Source organism: Canis lupus, chromosome 18 (assembly GCF_011100685.1).
Source record: "Canis lupus familiaris isolate Mischka breed German Shepherd chromosome 18, alternate assembly UU_Cfam_GSD_1.0, whole genome shotgun sequence".
NCBI classification, from domain to species: Eukaryota; Metazoa; Chordata; class Mammalia; order Carnivora; family Canidae; genus Canis; species Canis lupus.
The window spans coordinates 50,814,466-50,835,260 of record NC_049239.1 but is presented as its reverse complement, the minus strand read 5'-3'; the positions used below and the strand labels follow the sequence as shown (position 1 = coordinate 50,835,260).

Genomic DNA, 20,795 nt, shown 5'->3' with positions numbered 1-20,795 from the left:
GTCTGCTGCGGGACTCCATCCCAGGACCCCAGGATCATGCTCAGAGCCAAAGGCAGACCCTGAACCACTGAGCCACCCAGATGCCCCTGCTCTGAGCACTTTATAGGTGGAAGGTTCCCTCATATTCCTTAGATTATGCCCCAGCCAAAGGTGAGACTGGTGGTCACCCACCCACCTGCGTTGAAACTTCCTGGTGCTGGCTGGGGCAGGGCAGGCCAGACTGGCAGGGCCAGCAACTGACCCATAAGGGCATGCCCTGGTCACCCCGTTCCCACCTGGCCTGAAACATCTGGAGGGAGGATTGTGGGGTTTTTTTTGGGGGGGGGGGTGCACATTCATTCCTTCACGCATTCATTCATTCATCCAAAGTCACTGGCTTTTTTAGGGCCCACCTGTGCTGGGCACCAGGACCCCAGTTCTTATCCCTACAGAGCTGGCAGGCGCCCCTGGCCGACCCCCACCTCCTCCTTCTTCCCAGAGGAAGTGGCCCAGGTCCTCCCCTTTCCCTGTCCACCCTCCCCCTACACACTGTCACACTGTCATCTTCCGGCTCCCGGTCATCTCCCCATCGGACCCGGTGCCCTCCCGAGGACGCAGGCCGCGTGTGGGACCCCCTCGCGTGCCCCCGGCGCCCGCACTCGGTAGGGGCCCGAGACGGGTCCCCCGAGTGGCCGAGCGGGACGCGGACGGACTGGCCAGCCGGGCCGCTCGCCGGGCCCCGGGCTCTCACCTGGCCCCGGACCCCGCCCCCGCCCCCGCCCCCCGCCCCCCGCCGCGCGCACTTCCTCCCGCCGCCCCGCCCCTTCCACATTCCTGCCCGCGGAGCCGCCGCCGAGCCGCCCGCGCGCGATGAGGGCGGCCCAGGCCGAGGGCGCCGAGGCGCCGTCGGGCGCGCGGTCCGTCAAGGTGGTCCTGGTGGGCGACGGCGGCTGCGGGAAGACGTCGCTGCTGATGGTCTTCGCCCAGGGCGCCTTCCCCGAGGTGAGTGCCAGCCCCCTCCGGCCCCGCGCTCCCGACCCTGCCTCGCCGCCCCGGACGCGCGGCGGGGCGCCCAGCCGGCCTCCCAAGGGGTCCCCCAGCGCAGCGTGGATCCAGAGGCGGTTCTTGCTCCGTAGGCGGGAGCGAGATTTGTAAAGTGACAAGAATGGCACCTACCTGGAATCGTTATCACGGGGACTGACTTAGTAACCTGGGGACCCCGCAGATCCTGAGAGCGCGTGGTGGTACAGCATGAGCATGGCTAGGAGGGACTGAGGACACCGGAGCCAGACTCGCCTGGGCTGTTGCTGTGCCTTGGACAAATCCCCTACCCTCTCTGTGCCTCTTTTTTCTTTGCTTTTCTTTTTTAAGATCTTATTTATTCATGAGAGACACAAGCAGAGGAGAAGCCGGCTCCAGGCAAGGAGCCCGATGCAGAACTCCATCTCAAACCCTGGGATCATCCCTGAGCGGAAGGCAGTGCTCACCACTGAGCCACTCAGGTGTCCCTCCGTGCCTGTTTTCTCAACCACATAATAGGAATAAGGATGGTGCCCACCTTCCAGAGTCATTGTGAAGAGTTAATACAGGTCACGGGCTCAGCTCTGAGCTTACAGCAGGAAGGACTCACTGAAGTTTCGCAAACATCTTTTCACCAGCTGTTGTGCATACAGCGGCCATGTGGTGGGCTCTGTCTTGGAGGGTCAGAGCACACCAGAGTCAAGTCAGATAGCTTGGTTGGCAGCTCAGCTCTCCTCTAACAAACTGTGTGTCCCTCCGTACCTTGCTTAACCTCTCTGAGCCTCCCATTTCCTCACACAACGTCAGAGGGCGGGAGACCTGAGAGTGGTAGTGAGGTGGAATTAGGTAAGGCTAAGAGACAGCATGTGTTTACCTGGCATGTCCTGGACGCCCTGGGCACATTACCTGTCAGTCCTTGGCTGGTGTGCTCAAACTGCCCAGGCGGGCTCACAGGCACCACGATAGGGGCTGGGCCCCTTACCCTGCCACCTCTCAGCCTAGTTTTGGGAGTCTGTGGGTTGCTTCCAGGGTCTCTTCTCCTTCATGCCTGTCACATCATCCTCCAAACCCCTGAGCTTGTGCAGACCCTGGGGAGTCCGATGGGGAGACAGGAGAGACCAGGCCTGGTAACAGTGTGAGACCTCCCTCTCCACTGTGGCAGCATCCAGCCAACTCTTGCTTTGTGGTTTATGAAGCTGACATCACCTCCTCTGGCCAGTCACATTTTTTCTTAAGTTGGATAGGCCAAGTTTCTGGGCCCTCAGATGCTGCACATGGGAACCTGACAATTATGGCATGGTGGGAAGAGTGCCACAGAGGGACCAGGCCAGCCAGGGTCCAGGAGACCGGCTGGGAGAGGTGTCCTGGGATGGCAAGGCTCATCCTGATTCCAGAGAGGCTGGAACATGGAAACGGGCATCTGGAAGTTGATGGAATGTGTGTTTTGAAGGACAAGCTGGGGCTGGCCAGGGGAAGGGAGGGCATGCTTATTACCAGGGAGATGGACTTGACTTTGTATGGGCTCTTCATCTTTTTGGGGACCCCTCTACCTCCAGGTACAAGAAAGAGCTCTTCTTTTAAAAGAATCACAAAGTCCAGGCTGCAGAAAGGCCTCATTTTACAGGAGGGAAAACTGAAGCTTGAGAAACAGCCTTGCCCTGGGATGCAGGGACCAGGAGTGGCAGTGTAGGTCAAGAGCCCAGATCTCCCCACCCTTGACCAGGACACTCTCTATGATCCCTAGTACTCTACCTGCCAGACCAACCTTCTGCTCCTACTCCTATACTCCTCCTCCTGGCAGGCCTCCAAGCTCAGAGAACCAGCAGCTAGAATACAGAGTCCCCCCAAAGAGCTGGGATTGAAGGGTTCTGAGTGACCCTTATCTGGCTGTGGCCCAGCCTCAGTTCAGAGCAGGGGAGCAGAGTAGAGAGAGCTCCTAAGGTAGAGGGAAGTCCAAGCGGGACACCAGCCTCTGCTTGGTCCTTGCTGACATTTGGGTCCGCAACCATTCCAAAGTCCAGGGGTCCCACAGAAGGGTGGGAACAGGAGCAGGCAGGGAATACCAGCCCTACCTTCCAAAACCAGCTCAGTTCCTCCTGGTCATATAGGAACTAAGGGTGTGAAACCCCTGACTCTCCTTTCTTGAACTATGTTCTCCTATCCTTTAATGATCTGTCTGTGAGCCCCATGAGGCCAGACACAAGCCTGAGTCACCTCTGCCTTGGTCTAGGTCAGACCTGCCCTGCCTTTCTGGCTAAGGATAGCTCAACAGATAAGATTAGGCACTTACTGGTCAGAGTGACCCTGCCTAGTGGTTCAAAGAACACAACAGAATGTATAGACAAAGTCTATGGCAGGGAGGGTTGTGAGCAGGGAGTCATAGGAGCAACCCAGCCCCTTAGTCTGGAATAGGGCTTTCCTGCCCACTCCTGATACCAGTGGCTAAGAGAGTTGGTGACCTCAGGAGAGCAAATGGCTTGGAACAGAGCCAGGCCTCTTGAGCCAGGAAGACTGGCCTCCATTCTTAGCCAGCTGTCCAGTGTGTCACCCTGGGAAAGTCATTTCCCTGCTCTGTCTTCATCCCTAACCCTAACCCTAACCCTCTCCATCAGGAGAATGGAGATAGTGCTAACTTCCCAAGGTTACAGGGATCAGACACAGTACAGGTAGAGGGCTATGCACAGTAGATCCCTAGAAAATGTGGATGACAGTGTCATCTCCACAGATGTTTGCAAAATACTGACACATGTCTCCCAAGAGCTTCGTGGCAAGCTGCCCTCCACCTCAGATCAGGAGGGGTCCTGCCAAAGGGGAGTGGGTAAGTGGAAGCTCAGCAGGTGTCAGTCCCTTCCACGGTGACAGGCTAGGGCAGGGCACACCACCTGTAGGGATGGACGGCAGTTGGCATGTACACTGCCCCTGGTGACCAGCTTTCTAAGCAGTGAGCATCTGTGCTGGGCCTCACCTGCCAGCCAGTCTCTCCTATCACACTGTAAAGGGCCACTCTTCTCCTTTAACCAGTGAGGGGACAGGCCCAAGGTTACACAGCTGGTGAGGGCCAGAGCCAGTTCTAAGCCAGGAACATCTGATCCCAAAGCCAGTATTCTAGCCACTATGTCTCCCGCCAGGCAAAGGACCTGAGAGGAGAGGCCTGGGCAGGCAGGTGCTGGGGAGGTAGATGGAACCCTTGTCTGTACCTACTAATAGAGAGAGTGACAGCTGGCTAGAGTCCAGGGCGGATTGAGCCCCTATCCCAGGGCCATCCTCAACTTCTCTATCTGCCCACTCCAGGACTCACCTTTTCTGTACCCTCCCCCTGTACCTCCCCCTGTACCTTCCACAGTGGCTTAGAGGACCACACTGACACACCAGGAGCCCAGGGGCTGACTGTGAGTGCCAGTGGGCAGGCCGGCAGGCAGACAGGCTTGAAATCCTCCTGAGTCAGGGCAGGTGTGGGCCCCATCTGGTATAGGAAATGGGGAGGACAAGGGCTCCCCATGCTGCCACCCCACTGACCAACCCTGAGCAAGTCAGCGAGCCCTGGGGACCAGGCTGTAGCTGGTCCAGCATGCCACTCCAGCAAAGGGCTTTTGTTTGTGATAGAGTTTTGAAAACCTTCTCACTTGTTGCTCAGACCCTATGTGTACAAGTTCCCCCTTCTCATTCCTGCATTTTGTCTCATACAAAACCCATCCTGTTTCCATTCATTCAGCCTTTATGAAGACGGAGTACACTCAGGCTCTTGGCCTGGAGTGGAGGGGCTTGTGGCCTGAGTGACTTCCTCCTGATACCAAAGAGGGAAAATGAGAAAGGCAGAAATGGAGAGGATGTGGGAAGGGATCCAGCAAGGCATCCTGGGGAAGGTGGCACGGGGCAGGGGTCTTGGTTGGATTATGAGAGGTTGGGAGGCCCAGGGACCCCCAAAAGCTACAGGCTCCCCAGAGCAGATAGCAAGTCTTGTTTATTACTTGCTCTCCAGTATCCAGGACCAGAGAAAGTGCTGTTTACTGAATAAATAATGAATGAATGAATGAATGAATGAATGAACAATCAAACAAACAAATGTAGGTTAATGTCATGCCAGGAGGAGGGGACAGCATGAAGGAAGGCTCAGAAATGGAACAGTCCCCCATCCAGGGGGACAAAGATAAAAATAACAGTAGCCGTCATGTGTAGAGTGCTTATTTTGTGCCAGGCTCTGCACAGAGCTCTCACTGAATCCTTACAGCAACACACTGCAGTAGGTACTTTTAATATTCCCACTTTACAGTTGAGAAGGCCAGGGAGATGCAGTGCCATGCTGGGGCAGAGAGCTAGGAGGCAGGAGGCGGCAGCTCTAGGCCTCCTTCAACCCCACTGGCTACCTACTTCCCAGAAACTCCCTTAGCTGTCAGACTCCCGAAGAGGGGCGGTGCTGCAGGCGTCTGAGGGCTCTGGCCTGGGCACTGGGGCCCACCCTGCTTCAGAAGCTGTCCTCACAGCCTGCACCTCGCCCTCTTCTTCCTCAGAGCTACACCCCCACTGTGTTTGAGCGGCTCACCGTGAATCTGGAAATGAAAGGCAAACCCTTGAACCTCCAGATCTGGGACACAGCAGGTGGGTGTGCGGGGCCACAGGAGGGGCTGGGCAGGAGGAGGAGCCCCACGTGCCCAGGAGCCAAGCCCTACTCCCTTCTGAACCATGGTCAACCAATCTCCAAGGGACAGGTGTTGGCCAGGATTAGGGTCCCTGGGAACCTGAAGCTTCTTTGCTTCTGCGCCTTTGTCTGTCTGCTGCCTCCTTCAACCAACAGAGGGTAGCAAGCAATGCCCTGGAGACAAGGGGGGATCCAGAGCTCTCTTCTTTCGAGGGGTGAACTATTCCTGGTCTCCTAGGCATTCTACCCTGGCTTTGGCTTCTTTTTTTTTTTTTTAAGATTTTATTTATTTATTCATGAGAGACGAGAGAGAGAGAGAGAGAGAGAGAGAGAGAGGCAGAGACACAGGCAGAGGGAGAAGCAGATTCCCTGCAAGGAACCCAATGTGGGACTCGATCCCAGGTCTCCAGGATCACACCCTGAGCCGCAGGTGGCGCTAAACCGCTGCACCACTGCCACCGGGGCTGCCCCTGGCTTTGGCTTCTGTAGGATCTACCTGACCTTGACTTGACCTCTGCCCTCCAGCTTCCTGACCTTACCTACATAGGGTTCAGTCAAATCCACCCCAGAGCTGAAAGGTAACCCCAGGGTATCCTAGCAGCCCCCTTACTGGGTTAAGATGCCTTTGTCCAGGGCCCTACCTGCTTCTAACTCCTCACCACCCAAGCCCAGGTCAAAGCAGGCTTCTCACCAATGGCCCCAGTCCCTGTAGGCTGGGCCTCTGCCTTCCTTGTCCCCTACTCCTTCCAGAACAGGGCTATCTCAGCAAGTAGTCTCACCCAGACCAGGGCTAACACATCCCACGGGCAAGCCAGGGGGAAGTGTTCACGTGGAATGGCCACCTAAACACCATGAGGCACACAAGCAGGCCCTGACCCAGGCTCAGATGACCTCCCTGATCTTGGGGGAGATCTGAAGGGAGTGATCACCCCCACTCTACCCAGGGCAAGTTGACTATGATCGCCTGCGGCCCCTGTTCTACCCTGATGCCAGTGTCCTGCTCCTCTGCTTCGATGTCACCAGCCCACCCAGCTTTGACAACATCTTTAACCGGGTAGGTACTGGGGGATTGGGGAGGTACAGCCCTTATAGCCAGGCCTGGATGATATCAAGTCCAGCAACTTTGGTGTGTATATGGGGAAACAGAAGACCAGAGCAGGGGCAGCAACTTGCCAGAGGTTCCATAGAGATTCAGTGGCAGAGTTTGGACTCAAAATGCCATGGCTCTTTCCATCGTGACACCTACCTGAGGATGCTGGGTGACCCAGAGGCCCCAGCATCTCCTCAGGCTGGGCCTGCCTGAGGTTGCATGCATGGTCAGCTTCTGGCAGCTCTGTGTGACTGCTATCTTTCAGCAGCCTCCCAAGATGCCCTCCCCACCCCCACCCCCCCGGTATGTCAGGGATTCCCAAGGCTGCTCACTGCTCACAGGTGTCATGGACATAGTCCCTTGAGTTGTTCTGCTCCTACACCACTGCTCCAGGGCCTCCCTGTGAGTGGCATGCAAACTGTGCACCAGGATTCCTCAGAGTGCAACTGGTGACAGGATTAGCAACATTAATCACAGCAATGATAGTAATATTTATTGAGAACTTACCTTGTACCAAACACTGTTCTGGGCACTTAGACACATTTACTCATCTATTCCTGGTAACCTGATGGAGCCAATAGTAGTATTATCCCCAGACTGGGAGTGGAAGAAACGTTTTGACCAGAGCAAGTAGAATGTGGACTTGCCACCCTCCAAGATGAGAAGGAGCAAGTGGGGGATGAGGTGAGAAATGAAGGCCTGTGAGACATCTCAGGGGAAGGCCAGGTAGGCATGGAAGTCTGAGTGCAGCTTCCAGGAGAGGGCCAGGCCCGGCTGGGCAGATCCATTTAGGAACTGCTGGTGGGGAAGAGCCTTGAACTTGAGAAAGTCACCTGGAGAGAACCAAGAGAGCAGAGTCCTAGGGCAAAGTGCCAACTAGGTTATAGAAGAGGGAGAGATCCTTGCCTGGTGCCAGGACTCAGGCAGGATAAAGGCCGAGTGTTCACTGTTAGATCAAACAAAGTGAAATCACAGTGAAGACCATTCTCAAGCACAGTTTTCTGGAGGGGTTAGAGTATGGGGAGTCAGCCCAGGATCCCACTTGGGCCTCATCTGGCTCCAGAAGCCAGGCGGTTTGATGCTGGTTTTTTCTGAGCAGACCAACTCAGTAGGCATGCATTCTGGAAATACAAATTCCCTGTCTCCAGATTCTAGACTCTCCAGTTGTTGTCCAGGCTGAAGTAACCAGGCCCTGGAGCCTCACATTCCAAAGAGCAGCTGACACAGAATAGGAGTGGTCCCTCCACCAGGCAAACAGCTGCTCCAACCATTTTGCAAACTGCTTTATTTTTAAAGGGTGACTTATTTCTTTATATATTTCACCCAGTTGGGAGGCAGTCTTGGGGGCCCTTACCTTGCAGAGTGGCAGGATTCTAGCCTATGTGGGTGCAGGGCTCTGGGCCCCAACCCTGGGCTCAAATCTTGCCACTTCCAGTTGTATGATCAAGGCCAGGTTATATAGACTCTCTGAGCCTCAGTCACTGCATCTGTGCAATGGGATTGACGATAGAACTTGCTTCGTAGAGACTTGGGGGAATTGATGAGTTAGTTCATAATGTAAAGTCTTAGAGCCCAGCACAGAGTAGTAATTCTCCCTAAATGTTGGCTGCGCTGATTATCTTTGCTGGAGTCTGCCTGGGGAGCAAGAGGGTGGCCCTTTCTCCCCATCTGCAGAAAGGGACAGCATCCAGATGGCTAACACAGCCCCACACTGCCACCCTCCCCACAGTGGTATCCAGAGGTGAACCACTTCTGCAAGGAGGTGCCCATCATTGTTGTGGGCTGCAAGACTGACCTGCGCAAGGACAAGTCACTGCTGAAGAAGCTACGGAAAAATAGGTTGGAGCCTGTGACCTACCACAGGGTAGGAAACCCAGCCCAGGGGTGAGGGTAGGTCCTGAGAGGGGGAGCTTCTGGGTATGCTGATCCCGTCCAGCCTCTGAGCAGCTCAAGGCATCCAGCACACTCAGAGGGGTGGGTCAGGGTAGGGGTCATCTTGGAATGGTTGGGCTTAGAAGTGGCACCTAGAATACTCTCAAAGGTTCTGCCTATGAAAGGCAGAGTAAGTAATGTGCTCATTCAGATAATCCTACCCACCTGCTTCACAGATAGGGACCCTGAGGCCTGGAGAAGAACCCTAGTTCTTTAGTCTACAGGCCCCTCTGTGCTACATGCCTAGGAAGTAGGTTAGTTGGTGCCTTGAGAGGCAGGGACCCATCCTGGAACTGAGGCAGGAAATCCAGTGAAGCCATGAGACTGCTTGGTCAAGCCAGGGGGCAGGAGATGTGGGTGTCCTAGAAAAACTTGCCTTCCAGTTTGGTCCTGGAGACTCCCTAGGACAGCCAGGAGAGCTGTGGGGAGGCAGGATGTGAGGCCACGCAGAGGTCTCCGCCTCAACATAGCCCTATCTACTCTCTCTGTTAGGGCCAGGAGATGGCGAGGTCTGTGGGTGCAGTGGCCTACCTCGAGTGCTCGGCCCTGCTCCAAGAAAACGTCCACGCGGTCTTCCAGGAGGCAGCCAAGGTAGCCCTCAGTAGCCGCAGTCGCAACTTCTGGAGGAGGCTTACCCAGACCTTTTGTGTGGTGATCTGACATCCTGAGGCCCTCTCTGTCCCAACCACCCCAGCAGCACAGGAAAGAGCTGGGCATTGAGCTGCCCACTCGGCCGGGCTGGACCCAGTCCCCAGACCGTGATCACCGTACTACACCTCAAACAGATGGACACCACCAAGGCCGGGTCCCCAACCCTGGGGCTTCGATCCCTGGACTAGAGCATAACCCCCCTGAGGCCTGAGGAAGGGGGTTCCAGAGCCTGTCAGCCCTGTGGAGGGCTCATCCTGGAGTCCTTTACAATGACTACCAGACTCCCCGCTCCCAGCCTGGACCACACATCCAGAAGAGCCTGTTCAAGCCTGGCGCCACCTCGCTGCTGTCACAGGGCTGCATGTTCAGGAACAGGCAGTCCTAGGACCAGGGCCAGAACACACACCCTGCCCCTCCTCTCTCCCCCCCCGCCCATCCAATAGTGACCGTAACAACTAAAACATCACTTGTCAGTTATGTCATGCGCTTTGCTTTACACACATGTTCCACAGCAGATGAGAGTCCACCACATGTAGGCACTGGAGTGGGACTACCTGGATCCAAGCCTGGCTTTATCACTTTAGGACCTCGGGCAAATTACTTGAACCCTCTGTGCCTTGGTATCCCCATCTGTGAAATGGGACCAATCATAGATGATGTCATGGAGCCTTTAATGAGTAAGAACATCATGAGACACATGCAAACTGCTTAGCAGGTGCCTGGCCCACAGTAAGTGCTCACAAAAGGTTCACAAGTGTTATTTTTATGTATGATAAATATATAATATTGCATAGATGTAATATACTGAATAATATTATATTAGGGTTTTCCAGAGAAACAGAACCATGTAGAGCCAATAGGATGTGTGTAGAGAGAGAGAGAAATTGTGAGGAATTGGCTCACAGGAGCACAGGGGCTGGCAAGTCTAAAACCTGTAGGGCAGGCTGGAGATTCAGGTCAGTTGATGTCGCAGTCTTGAATCTGAGTTCTGCAGGGCAGCAGGCTGGATACTCAGGCTTTCTGTGCTGCTGACTTGAGCCAGAATTCCTTCGTCAAGAAACCTGTCATTTCTCTTAAGGTCTTCAACTGATTGGATAAGGCCCACCCACAAAGAACCAGCCACAAAAACATACTCCTTCAGTTTCATTAAAAACAGTTCAGGGAAAAAAAAAAAACAGTTCAGGGGCACCTGGGTGACTCAGTGGCTGAGTGTCTACCTTCAGCTCAGGTCGATCCCAGGGTCCTGGGATCAAGTCCTGCATCGGCTTCCCACAGGGCGCCTGCTTCTCCCTCTGCCTGTGTCTCTGCCTCCCTCTCTATCTCTCATGAATAAATACCTAAAAGAAAGAAAGAAAGAAAGAAGAAAGAAAGAAAGAAAGAAAGAAAGAAAGAAAGAAAGAAAGAAAGAAAGAAGAAAGAAGACGAAGGAAGGAAGGAAGGGGAAAGAAAGAAAGAAGAAAAGGAAAAAAAAAGTTCCAGGGTGACACCTGAGTGGCTCAGTCAGTTGAGTGACCAACTCTTGATTTTGGCTCAGGTCATGATCTCAGGCTGATGAGATCGGGGCCCACATTGGGCTCTGGGCTCAATGGAGGAGTCTGCTTCTCTCCCTCCTTTTCTCCTCCTCCCCGCCCCCCCCCCCCCCATGCACACATGCTCTTTCTCTCTCAAATAAATAAATAAATCTTTGGCTCAGTCAGTTAAGCATTTGCCTTCAGCTCAGGTCATGATCCCAGGGTCCTGGGATCGAGCCCCACATAGGGCTCCCTGCTCAGTGGAGGAGTCTGCTTCTCCCTCTCCCTCTGCCCCTGCCCTCAACTCATACTTGTGCTCTCTCGTGCTCTCTCTCTCTCTCAAATAAATAAAGTCTTAAAAAAGTAAGAGGGTACCTGGGTGGCTAAGTTGGTTGAGCATCTGACTCTTGATTACAGCTCAGGTCATGATCTCAGGGTTGTGGTATCGAGCCCCATGTCAGGAAAGTGGAAAGTCTGCTTGAGATTCTCTCCCTCTCCATCTGCCCCTCCCCATACTCATGCTCTCTCTCTCTCTTTATCTCTCTCAAATAAATAAAATCTTAAAAACAAGAAAAGAAAAGAAAAACAGCTCAAAGGAGGGATGCTTGGGTGGCTCAGCCAGTTAAATCCAAGTCTTGGTTTTGGCTCCAGCCATGGTCTCAGGGTGGTGGGATTGAGCCCTGCACCGGGCTCCATGTTCAGCACGGAATCTGCTGGAAATTCTCTCCCTCTCCTCCTCCTCTGCTCCTCCCCCGCTCCCACTCACTGGCAGATGCACTCACACTCTCTCTCCCTCTCTTAAAGTTAAAACAGCTCAAGGGAGGGACCACTTCATAGGCCACGTGGCTGGCTCAATTGGTAGAGCATGGGACTTTTGATCTCAGGGTTGTGAGTTTAAGCACCATGTTGAGTGTAGAGATTTCTTAAAAATAAACCTTTAATAAAAATTTAAAGAAAAGAAGACAAAGATAAACAGCACAAAGAAGAGACTGCTTGTGCCAGGTGAGGGCTCATGCCTTGGGTTACAGAGCTGAACTGAGACAGGTGAAATGATGTTATTGGCCTGCTCCAGAAACCCCGTGTGGGTTACAGGCTCCACTCCAGGGTTTTACTATAAACTGCTCAGGAATGGGAAATAACTTTTCCTGGCCTAGATTTCTAGCCTGATTGCTCCTCCCTGTCAAGCATACACTGTGCCCAGGATGTTCCCTATTCTTCCCTTTCTGCCCTCCCCAAGCCCAGCTCAGACAGCTAATTTCCCCAAATATATATTCCTTGAGCCCTGAGAGTAATGTTGCTATGATGCTTTTCACAGTGACTCCTTGCACAAGATCTCAACTTCCGTGAACTCAGGATCCTTGTTTGCTTCATCTCTTTGTCCCTGGCCCCTAATTGAGGATGTGGCTTGGCCTTGTTGGCACTGAGTGTTGCATCTCTGGAGTCAGTAGCAGATCTGGGTTCAGATGTCAGTGCTGCCATTTTCCTTAGCTATGTGATTTTTTAAGAGTTACAGTCTTCGAACTTCAATATCCCATCTGGCACATGGGGACAATCATATCCATCCTACAGGGCTGCTGTAGGAAGGAAGTGACAAAAAACTTGTCAGGTGCCTAGTATAGTGCCAGCCAGAAAGAAGGATGCAAGAACCATGGGACAGATTTGCAAGAAGAATAGCTGGGCTGGACAGAATGTCCTATACTTGAGGGTGAGATGCTGAACAAGAGATCAGGAGACACAGGTGCTGGCATGGGCTCCTTCCCTGAGATAACCAGGGACTGAGTCATCTATTCCTTTAGCCTGGTGTCTCAGGAGTTCTCTGGTGTGCCGCACACTATGACAAGGGCTAGGGATATTACACAGGGAACCATGGTCTGTGCCCCTCAAAGCCAGGTGTGTTTGCAATACCCTGGAAGAAGCACAGAGGAGGGGTCCCAACCACTTGTCACCATGTGTCATGGTCCTGTGTATCTCCCCACTGGATCACCAGCTCCCCAAGAGCACAGACTGGGTTTGCTGGAATCCCCTGTGCTTCAAGGTATCTGGATAGAAGAGGATCATGGGTGAGTATGGGGGATGATATGCCCCATCATGGTGACCTGAGAGCCCAAGATGCTGTGTCAAGTCTTGCAAGGCAAGCAGGACAAAGGGATGTGGGGCCAAGGGGGCTGACAGAATGAACAAGAGGGTAGGAGGAGTGATGTGCTTGGTCCTGGGAGGGTCTCTGTCTTCTCACCTGACAAATGGGAGGAATAAGTTCCAGTCCTTGCCTTTTATTTCTTATGAGTGTTCTATCGGGAATGAGAAGATTAGATAAACAGGTTTAGTGATTAAATTTGTGTGTCAACTTGATTAGGTCATGTTTCCCAGTGGTTTGGCCAAACACTAGCCTAGATGCTGCCTCAAAGGCATTTTGTAAATGTAATTGACATTTGAATCAGTAGGCTTTGAGTGGAGCAGGTGACCCTGTGTCATGTGGGTGGGCCTCATCCAATCAGTGGAAGGCCTTAAAGGACAGGATTCCTGGTCACGTGGCCAGAGGAGGACTGAAGTTTGACTCAACTCTCCCTGAATCTCACCCAGGATGCATGCAAGGAGGTCAAAGTCAGAGAAGAACTGCTCTCTGAGCTGAGGGGAAGCAAGATGGGGGGTAGGAAGATGGAAGATACAGTGGTGTGCAGGGAAGGGGCTTCTGGGGCCACTGAATAGGGGGGAAGTGGGCACATGCCCATCCTCATGGTGCCCCGCAGGGGAGCAGCTGAGTCAGGAATACACGTGTGCTTTCTCTCTGCCCCACGCTGCCTGTGGCTGCCCTCTTTTACTTTCTTTAAGAGCTTGTCACCGTGTGGCACGGTCCTGTGGGTCTCCCCACTGGACTGCCAGCTCCCCAAAGCACAGACCAGGTTTGTTGAAATCCCCTGTAACTCAGACAGTGCCCAGCATATAGAAAGCACTAGAGAGATACACATTGCATGAGTTGAGGTTCACACCAGGTCCTGCCTGGGTTACCACGTCAACTCCCCGCCTTCCTCCTCCTCATCCCCGCAGGCACAGCCGTGCTCCAAAGCACTGATCCAGTCTCATTACATCACCTTGAGCCTCCTGCCGCCTCTCAACCCAGGGAAGGTCGTCCAGCTTCCCCAGCTGGGGACTTGGGCTCTCCTGTACCTGGCAGCCACCCTGCCCTGCCCTGTCTCACACCCGGACCCCTGATGCCCAGCCACACCGGGGAGTACCGCAGACCAGTCCTAGCCTCCAATCCTTTGCTCAGGCTCTTGGCCCACCTCGTCATGCCCTTCCTCCCCATCACTGCCAGTTCAAATCCTCCTCCATCCCTAGATCCTTCAGAATCCAGCTTGGACGCCACATTCGTTCATTGCCCAGGAAGTCTGTGGACCCCATCAAGCAAGCACCCCATAGGGTCCGTTGTCTTTGCACAGCCCCTTGGCCAAGGAACTGGGCTTTGCTTCCCTGCTGTGCAAACAGCTGGATTGGGCTCCTTAAGACGACAGTCTGGTGGTGGGCCAGGCAGGATGGATGGCTGGAAGAGCAGGGGTGGGAGTCGGAGACCAGTTCGGCTGCTGCAGGCATCCAGACACGACAGAGAAACAAGCCCGCACAGGTCAAGGCTGGGTGACTTCTGGCCGCGAAGCCCAGGCGGTGGCATGGTGGACTGACCGAGGGAAGGGTGGGGATGCTGAAGGTGAGGGAAGAATGCAGGCCCCACCCCTGCGTGAGAAACTTGGAGAAGGCGAGCCCCTTGCCCGGTGGGTGGTGACCCTGGGAGAAGGCACGGCCATCCCAGGTGTCCCAGGAGGACACAGTGAGTGGCAGCCCTTGCAGATGCCTGGCTGAAGACAGGGTTGTTATTATGGGCTGTTCTCCTCCTCCTCAGCTGCTAAGCCCCCCTCTTTCAATTCCCTACACCCTCTCCGGGCAGGGCGGGGGCCAGACTAGTGGGAGCCAGGGGAAGACACAGCCCAGAGGCCAGCAGGGGCCAGAAACCACAGACCACAGTGTCTTCATTTCTCCATACCGCCTCCATCAGCCTTGGGGTTGTCTGCTGGGAAGGCAAGGGGGGTGGGGACCCCGAGTCACCTCCTCCAGAACAGGCCACTCCCTGGCATCCTTGGGCGGGAGGGTGCGGCACACTCAGTGAGTCACGAAGCTTCCCTCTCTCGCTCCGCCTGTGCGGTGCCCTGAGTCCCACGTCTGGGTGCCGGGGCGGGGGGGGGGGGGGGGGGGGGGGGGGGGGGGAGGAGGGTGGCCAGATCACCCGACTCTGGGCCACTTTCTTGGTTTTCTCTGGCCTCCTTCGGCTCCTGGGGGCCTTTCCTTTGGAGGATGAGAATTCATGGCCCCCAGGAAGTCATCTCCAAGCCACTGGAGAGGGAAGCAACGAAGCCTGAGAGCAGAGGGGTAGCGAGACCCACAAGGAGTGGGACAGCTGACTGGCCACCCCACGTTCTAGGGCTTGATCTCCAACAAAATGCTTCCCTTAGCAGATTGGATTTGGCCATCCTCCAAGGGAAGGCAGGAGGATGGGCTGGAATTTCCTGGGGGGCTCAGCAGTGGAGACACCAAGCCTGGTCCAGTGCCGATCACAGGGCAGACACTCAATGTGTTTGATTAGGAAATACATATTGGCTGTCTACCCTGTGGGGTCCCTGTTCTAGATACTGAACACCAAGTGGGGTCTGGGGGTGGGAATGAGCAGAATTTGGTCCTTGCCTTCCAAGCCACCATACTCCATCCTCCTTGGGAGTTCCAGTGTGGACACAACCAGTGGGGGAGGGAACATCTGACATTCACTTGCAGCCTGCTTCTGCCATTGAGATAAACAGGAGGGGAGCTGGGGTTGGGGTGGGGATGTTGTTGAATGACAGACACACACAAAGAGTTCTCCTTCCCACCCACAAATCTGAAACAGTTGTTCTAGGATGCGTGCTCCTATCTGCCCACCAGAAAAGCATCACAGAGTGCTGTCTGGCCAGGTACCATAGGTGACATTCTGCACATCCTCACTTCAGAGAAGAGGAAACAGTTGCAGAAAGCTAAAGAGTTGCACCAAAAGCAGTGAATGTTTGGGGCGCCTGGGTGGCTCAGTTTGTTGAGCATCTATCTGCCCTTGGCTCAGGTCATGATATCATGGTCCTACGACCAAGTCCCACATCGGGCCCCCTACTCAGTGGAGAGCCTGCTTCTCTCTCTGGCTCTACCCCTGGTTTGTATTCTTTCTCTCTCTCAAATAAATAAATAAAATATTTTTTTAAAAAGCAGTGAATATTAGAGCAGGGCTCCTGGACACAGGGAGGGACTCCCAGCCCAGGCTCCTTAGCTCCCCTGGGCATTGGGCAGGAGGCTGGACCTCGACCAGCAGAGGGCAGCAGGGTCCAAGAAGAGATGCCTTTCCCCTGGACAGGGGAGGCTGGCAGGAGGCCCAGGAGTGGACACCTGTCCCATCGCCCCCACCTGGGGCACTGTGGGGCACCACCTTACTCCCAGCAGCCACCACCCACTAACTATGCCCATTCCAACATTTTATGGAAGAAAAAGTAGGCTCAGAGTGGCCAGGTGACTTGACCATTCAGTAAATCTGGGTGGACTTAAAGTGAAAATCATGCTAGGGTTCTAGCGTCAGAATCTAGGCTTAGGCTCCCAGCCCAGCACTTATGCTTCACAGGATTACGGTCAAGCGTGTGGGCTGGAGTGAGATCAAAGAAGGCCATCCACCGAAGCATTTTTTATGGGGCCACGTAGCCCAGGCTTGCTTAATTTCCTCTGTGCTACACCTGGGGAAGCAGACGGGGTCTCGGCCCCTGACTTCCTCTCCCTTGACCCTACCCTAGAATTTATAACATAGTTGTCGGAAATGATCAAAATACTTCAGAACTTCAAGGAACCCCAAGGGAGCGCTCCCAGAAAGGAAGGCACTGTGGGCTGGCACTGGGGGGGGCGTGCCCCACGTGACCAGAGTATCCTGGGGGGTCTGGTGGGAGGAGGGAAGGGAGGAAGGGGAGTATCTGGCGGGCCTTGGCATCCTTCCTGCTGGAGAATGACCCCAGGTGGAGCCCCAGACCCTGTGATGGAGGTGGGAGGGTGCTGGGAAAGGTCAGTGGAGTGGAGGCTGTCTTCTTCCAATGCTCCCACCCACCTGATGAAAGCACTTTATCATGTGACAAAGGGCTGCCTCCACAGGGCAGGGCTCCCCGCTGGCCCATCCCTCAACCTCAGACACCCAGGGCTCTCCAACTCTTTTCAATTCCCCACCCCTAAATAGAAAAGAGTGTTAGACACTGTTGTCCCGGACCTTGTGCCTGGATTCATGGTGCGCAACTTCCCATTCACCTCACCTTTATTTCTGCCCCTAGCCCGGGCCCGGGACCACCCTGACCACTGGGTGCAGGGGAGGATGTAAATGCCCCCGTGGTCCCAGTGGTGATTTGCGGGACACATCATGAAAAGCTTCTCTTTCTGGTCTCGCTGTCCCCACTTCCTCCTCCTGCTTCCTGGGATCTCCTCCCTAACTAGTTTTTCTGTTTCCTGAAGTTGTTGTATTTGTTTGTTTTGCTTGCGTATTCATTCATGCACTCTACCATCCTTTCCTGAGCACCACCCAGCCCAGTCCCTGGACTGCCCCCCCACACACACCCGGTTTCTTGATTCTGTGTGCAGCTTTACGGGGAGACAGCACTCCTTCCTCTCTGGAAGCTGGACCACCCAATGGCCCAGGTGCCCCTTATTTGGAATTGTTAAAGGGAGTCTAGGAATCAGTAAACTAGAGAAGAAAGGTTTTAGAGAAGGAAAAATTCTGGCTTTCTCCCTGACATTTTTGGTTTCAGACACATTGATTTATTATCAGATTAAGATCAGTGAGTGGGGTCTTGGCTTCCTGCTCTGTAAAGTGGTGATAGTACCTCCCTTGGCGCTCCACCTTGATGGTTGCAATAGATCTTGTATGGGAGGACTTAACACAGCACCTCATGAGTGCCCCGCAGATGGGAGCGTAGTGGGTGTTCTAGGGAGGCCACTCTGTCCTTAGTGATGGCCCTGAAGCAAAGAGCCAGCCTGGAGGGCACTTCTGCTGCAGACCTTGCAGGGGCTGCTAAAGGGCCTTTGGGGGCAGGGGAGGAGATGGAAGGGAGTGTTGTTCCTCACCTCCCACCACTCCAGTCAGGCGGAACCTCTTAGGACTCACCTCAAGCACCTGCTTTAGTGGATCTATTCACTACCAGCTCAATTAATATTCCCAATGACCCTATCAAGGTGGGTGCTCTTAACACAGATGCAGAAAGGATAAGACCCCCTGAGATTTGAACCCAGGAAATCCATGTCTCAATCGCTACACCTCACTGGCCCTTCCTGCCCCCAAAGACCTTCCAGGTGTTCCCTCCACACACACCCTGGCCCGCTGAGCACCCTGCCCGCCCCTCAACTCCTCAGTTCAGATGGCCACATCCAGTTCACCACCCAGCAAAGAGATGGAGGAAGTGTTTGAGGCAGGCAAGGCAGGTGTACCGCAGAAGAAAAAGAAAAGGTGAAGATAGGAGAGAAGGCAGAGACAGAGAGAGGGGAGAAAAAAAAGAACAATTTTGGAATAATTTGATTTTTATATTAGAAATTAATCAAAGTGCTTTACCTTTGAGATCTTCCTCCTCTATACCCATAGCCCTCATTTATTTTTTATTTTGTTTTTTTTAAGAGGTTATATATTTATTCGTAAGAGACACAGAGAGACAGAGACACAAGCAGAAGGAGAAGCAGGCTTCCTGCGAGGAGCCCGACGTGGAACTCGATCCCCAGAACCTGAGATCACACCCTGAGCCGAAGGCAGATACTCAACCGCTGAGCCACCCAGGCATCCCCCCTCCTTTTTAAAGATTTTATTTACTTAATTGACAAAGTGAGAGCACAAGCAGCAGGGAGGGTCAGAGGTAGAGGGAGAAGCAGAATCTGCGCTGACCAGGGAACCTGACACACGGCTCCATCCCAGGATCCTGGAATCATGACCTGAGCCAAAGGCAGAAAACCAACTGAGCCACCCAGGCACCCCTTTTATTTTATTTTTTAAAAAATAGGGACGCCTGGGTGGCTCAGCGGTTGGGCGCCTGCCTTCAGCTCAGGTCATTATCCTGGAGTCCCGGATTCGAGACCTGCATCAGGCTCCCTGCGGGGAGCCTGCTTCTCCCTCTGCCTGTGTCTCTGCCTCTTTCTCAGTCTGTCTTTCTCATGAATAAATAAATCTTTTTAAAAAATTTTTTTAAATTAAAAAATATATTTTTATTTTTTTAGGATTTATTTATTTATTTTTATTTATGATAGACACAGAGACACAGGGATCCCCAAAAAATATATTTTTAAAGTAATCTCTACACCCAATGTGGGACTCAAACCCACAACCCCAAGATTGAGTCCACATGTTTCACCAACTGAGCCCCTATTTAATTAGGAGAAAAACATTGGACAAACTCCACCTGAGGGACATTCTACGAACTACCTGTCAGGTCCTCCTCAAAACTGACAAGGTCATCAAAAACAAGTGAAATCTAAGAAACTATCACAGCCCAGAGGAGCCTAATGAGACGTGACTGCCAAATACAATGTCGTGTCCTGGATGGGATCCTGGCACAGAAAAGGTCATTAGGTAAAAAGTAAGGAAATCTACATAAGGTATGGACTTCAATTAATAATGTATCAATGGGGATCCCTGGGTGGCTCAGTGGTTTGGCGCCTGCCTTTGGCCCAGGGCTCGATCCTGGAGTCCCGGGATCGAGTCCCACATCGGGCTCCCTGCATGGAGCCTGCTTCTCCCTCTGCCTGTGTCTCTGCCTCTTTCTCTCTCGCTATGTGTCTATCATAAATAAAAATAAATAAATCTTTTTAAAAATAATGTATCAATATTCAGGGACACCTAAGCATCTGCCTTCCAGCCCAGGGTGTGATCCTGGAGTCCCATGATTGAGTCCCACATCGGGCTTCCTGCAGGGAGCCTGCTTCTCTGTCTGCCTATGTCTTTGCCTCTCTCTCTCTCTCTCTGCGTCTCTCATGAATAAACAAAATCTAAAAAAATAATAACGTATCAATATTCATTCATTACTAGGATTGTCTGGTTGGCTCAGTCAGTAGAGAGGGACTCTCAAGGTCATGAGTTCATGCCCCATGTTGGGTATGAAGCCTACTTAAAAAAAAACAAACTAAAACAAAACATTGGTTCATTACATTGTAACAAATGTACCAGGCTGGGATGCCTGGTGGCCAGCAGTTGAGCATCTGCCTTTGGCTCAGGGCATGATCTTGTGGTCCTGGGATCAAGTCCCACCGAGTCCCACATCGGGCTCCCTGCTCCCTGCTCAGCGGGGAATATGCTTGTTCCTCTCCCTTTGTTCCTCCCCCCCCCCCCCCCCCGCCCCACTCATTCTCTCTCTGTCTCTCTCTCTCTCTCTCTCATTCTCTCTCTCAAATAAATAAAATCTTTTAGGAAAAAAAAAACATTTACAAAATTAATCCAAGTAGTCACCAGGAGAAATCTTGTATTTTTTTTTAAAGATTTTATTTAATCATTCATGAGAGACACAAAGAGAGAGGAAGAAACACAAGCAGAGGAAGAAGCAGGCTCCATGCAGGGAGCCCGACATGGGACTCGATCCCAGGTCTCCAGGATCACGCCTTGGGCCAAAGGCGGGCACTAAACCATTGAGCCACCCAGGGATCCCCAGAAATCTTGTATTGATTGGACATCCTATTATGGGTGCTGGGGTGAGGGCCTCATGGTCTTTCAGCTGAGAGCCTCTAAAGACGCTGTCAGAGCTGGAACCCTCTGTGCCACGACTGGTGTCTAGATGACAAAGTCGCAGGGGTTTAGCGACATCCCCCCAGGGCCTCCCTCTGAGGCCTTTAATGCTCATTAAATGCTGGTGGGCTATCTAAGCTTGAAGTGTCCCACCTCCAGGCCAGGACAGATAAATGGGTGCAATTCACG

At 53.3% G+C, this 20,795-nt stretch overlaps 2 protein-coding genes across 2 annotated transcripts in view; both read left to right on the top strand.

Moving 5' to 3' along the window:
* The first annotated feature begins 826 nt into the window (after window positions 1-826).
* Window positions 827-10,483, top strand: RHOD (ras homolog family member D). The gene is made up of 5 exons (XM_038563782.1): window positions 827-981; window positions 5,508-5,595; window positions 6,580-6,689; window positions 8,455-8,589; window positions 9,150-10,483. The coding sequence occupies exons 1-5, from the start codon at window positions 850-852 to the stop codon at window positions 9,315-9,317; spliced, it is 633 nt and encodes a 210-aa protein (XP_038419710.1). The 5' UTR covers window positions 827-849; the 3' UTR covers window positions 9,318-10,483.
* Window positions 859-20,795, top strand: part of KDM2A (lysine demethylase 2A) — a 151,712-nt gene continuing 131,775 nt past the window's right edge. The window contains exon 1 of the mRNA XM_038563776.1: window positions 859-981. The gene's annotated coding sequence lies outside the window, so the exon portion shown is untranslated. The remainder of the gene's footprint in view (window positions 982-20,795) is intronic.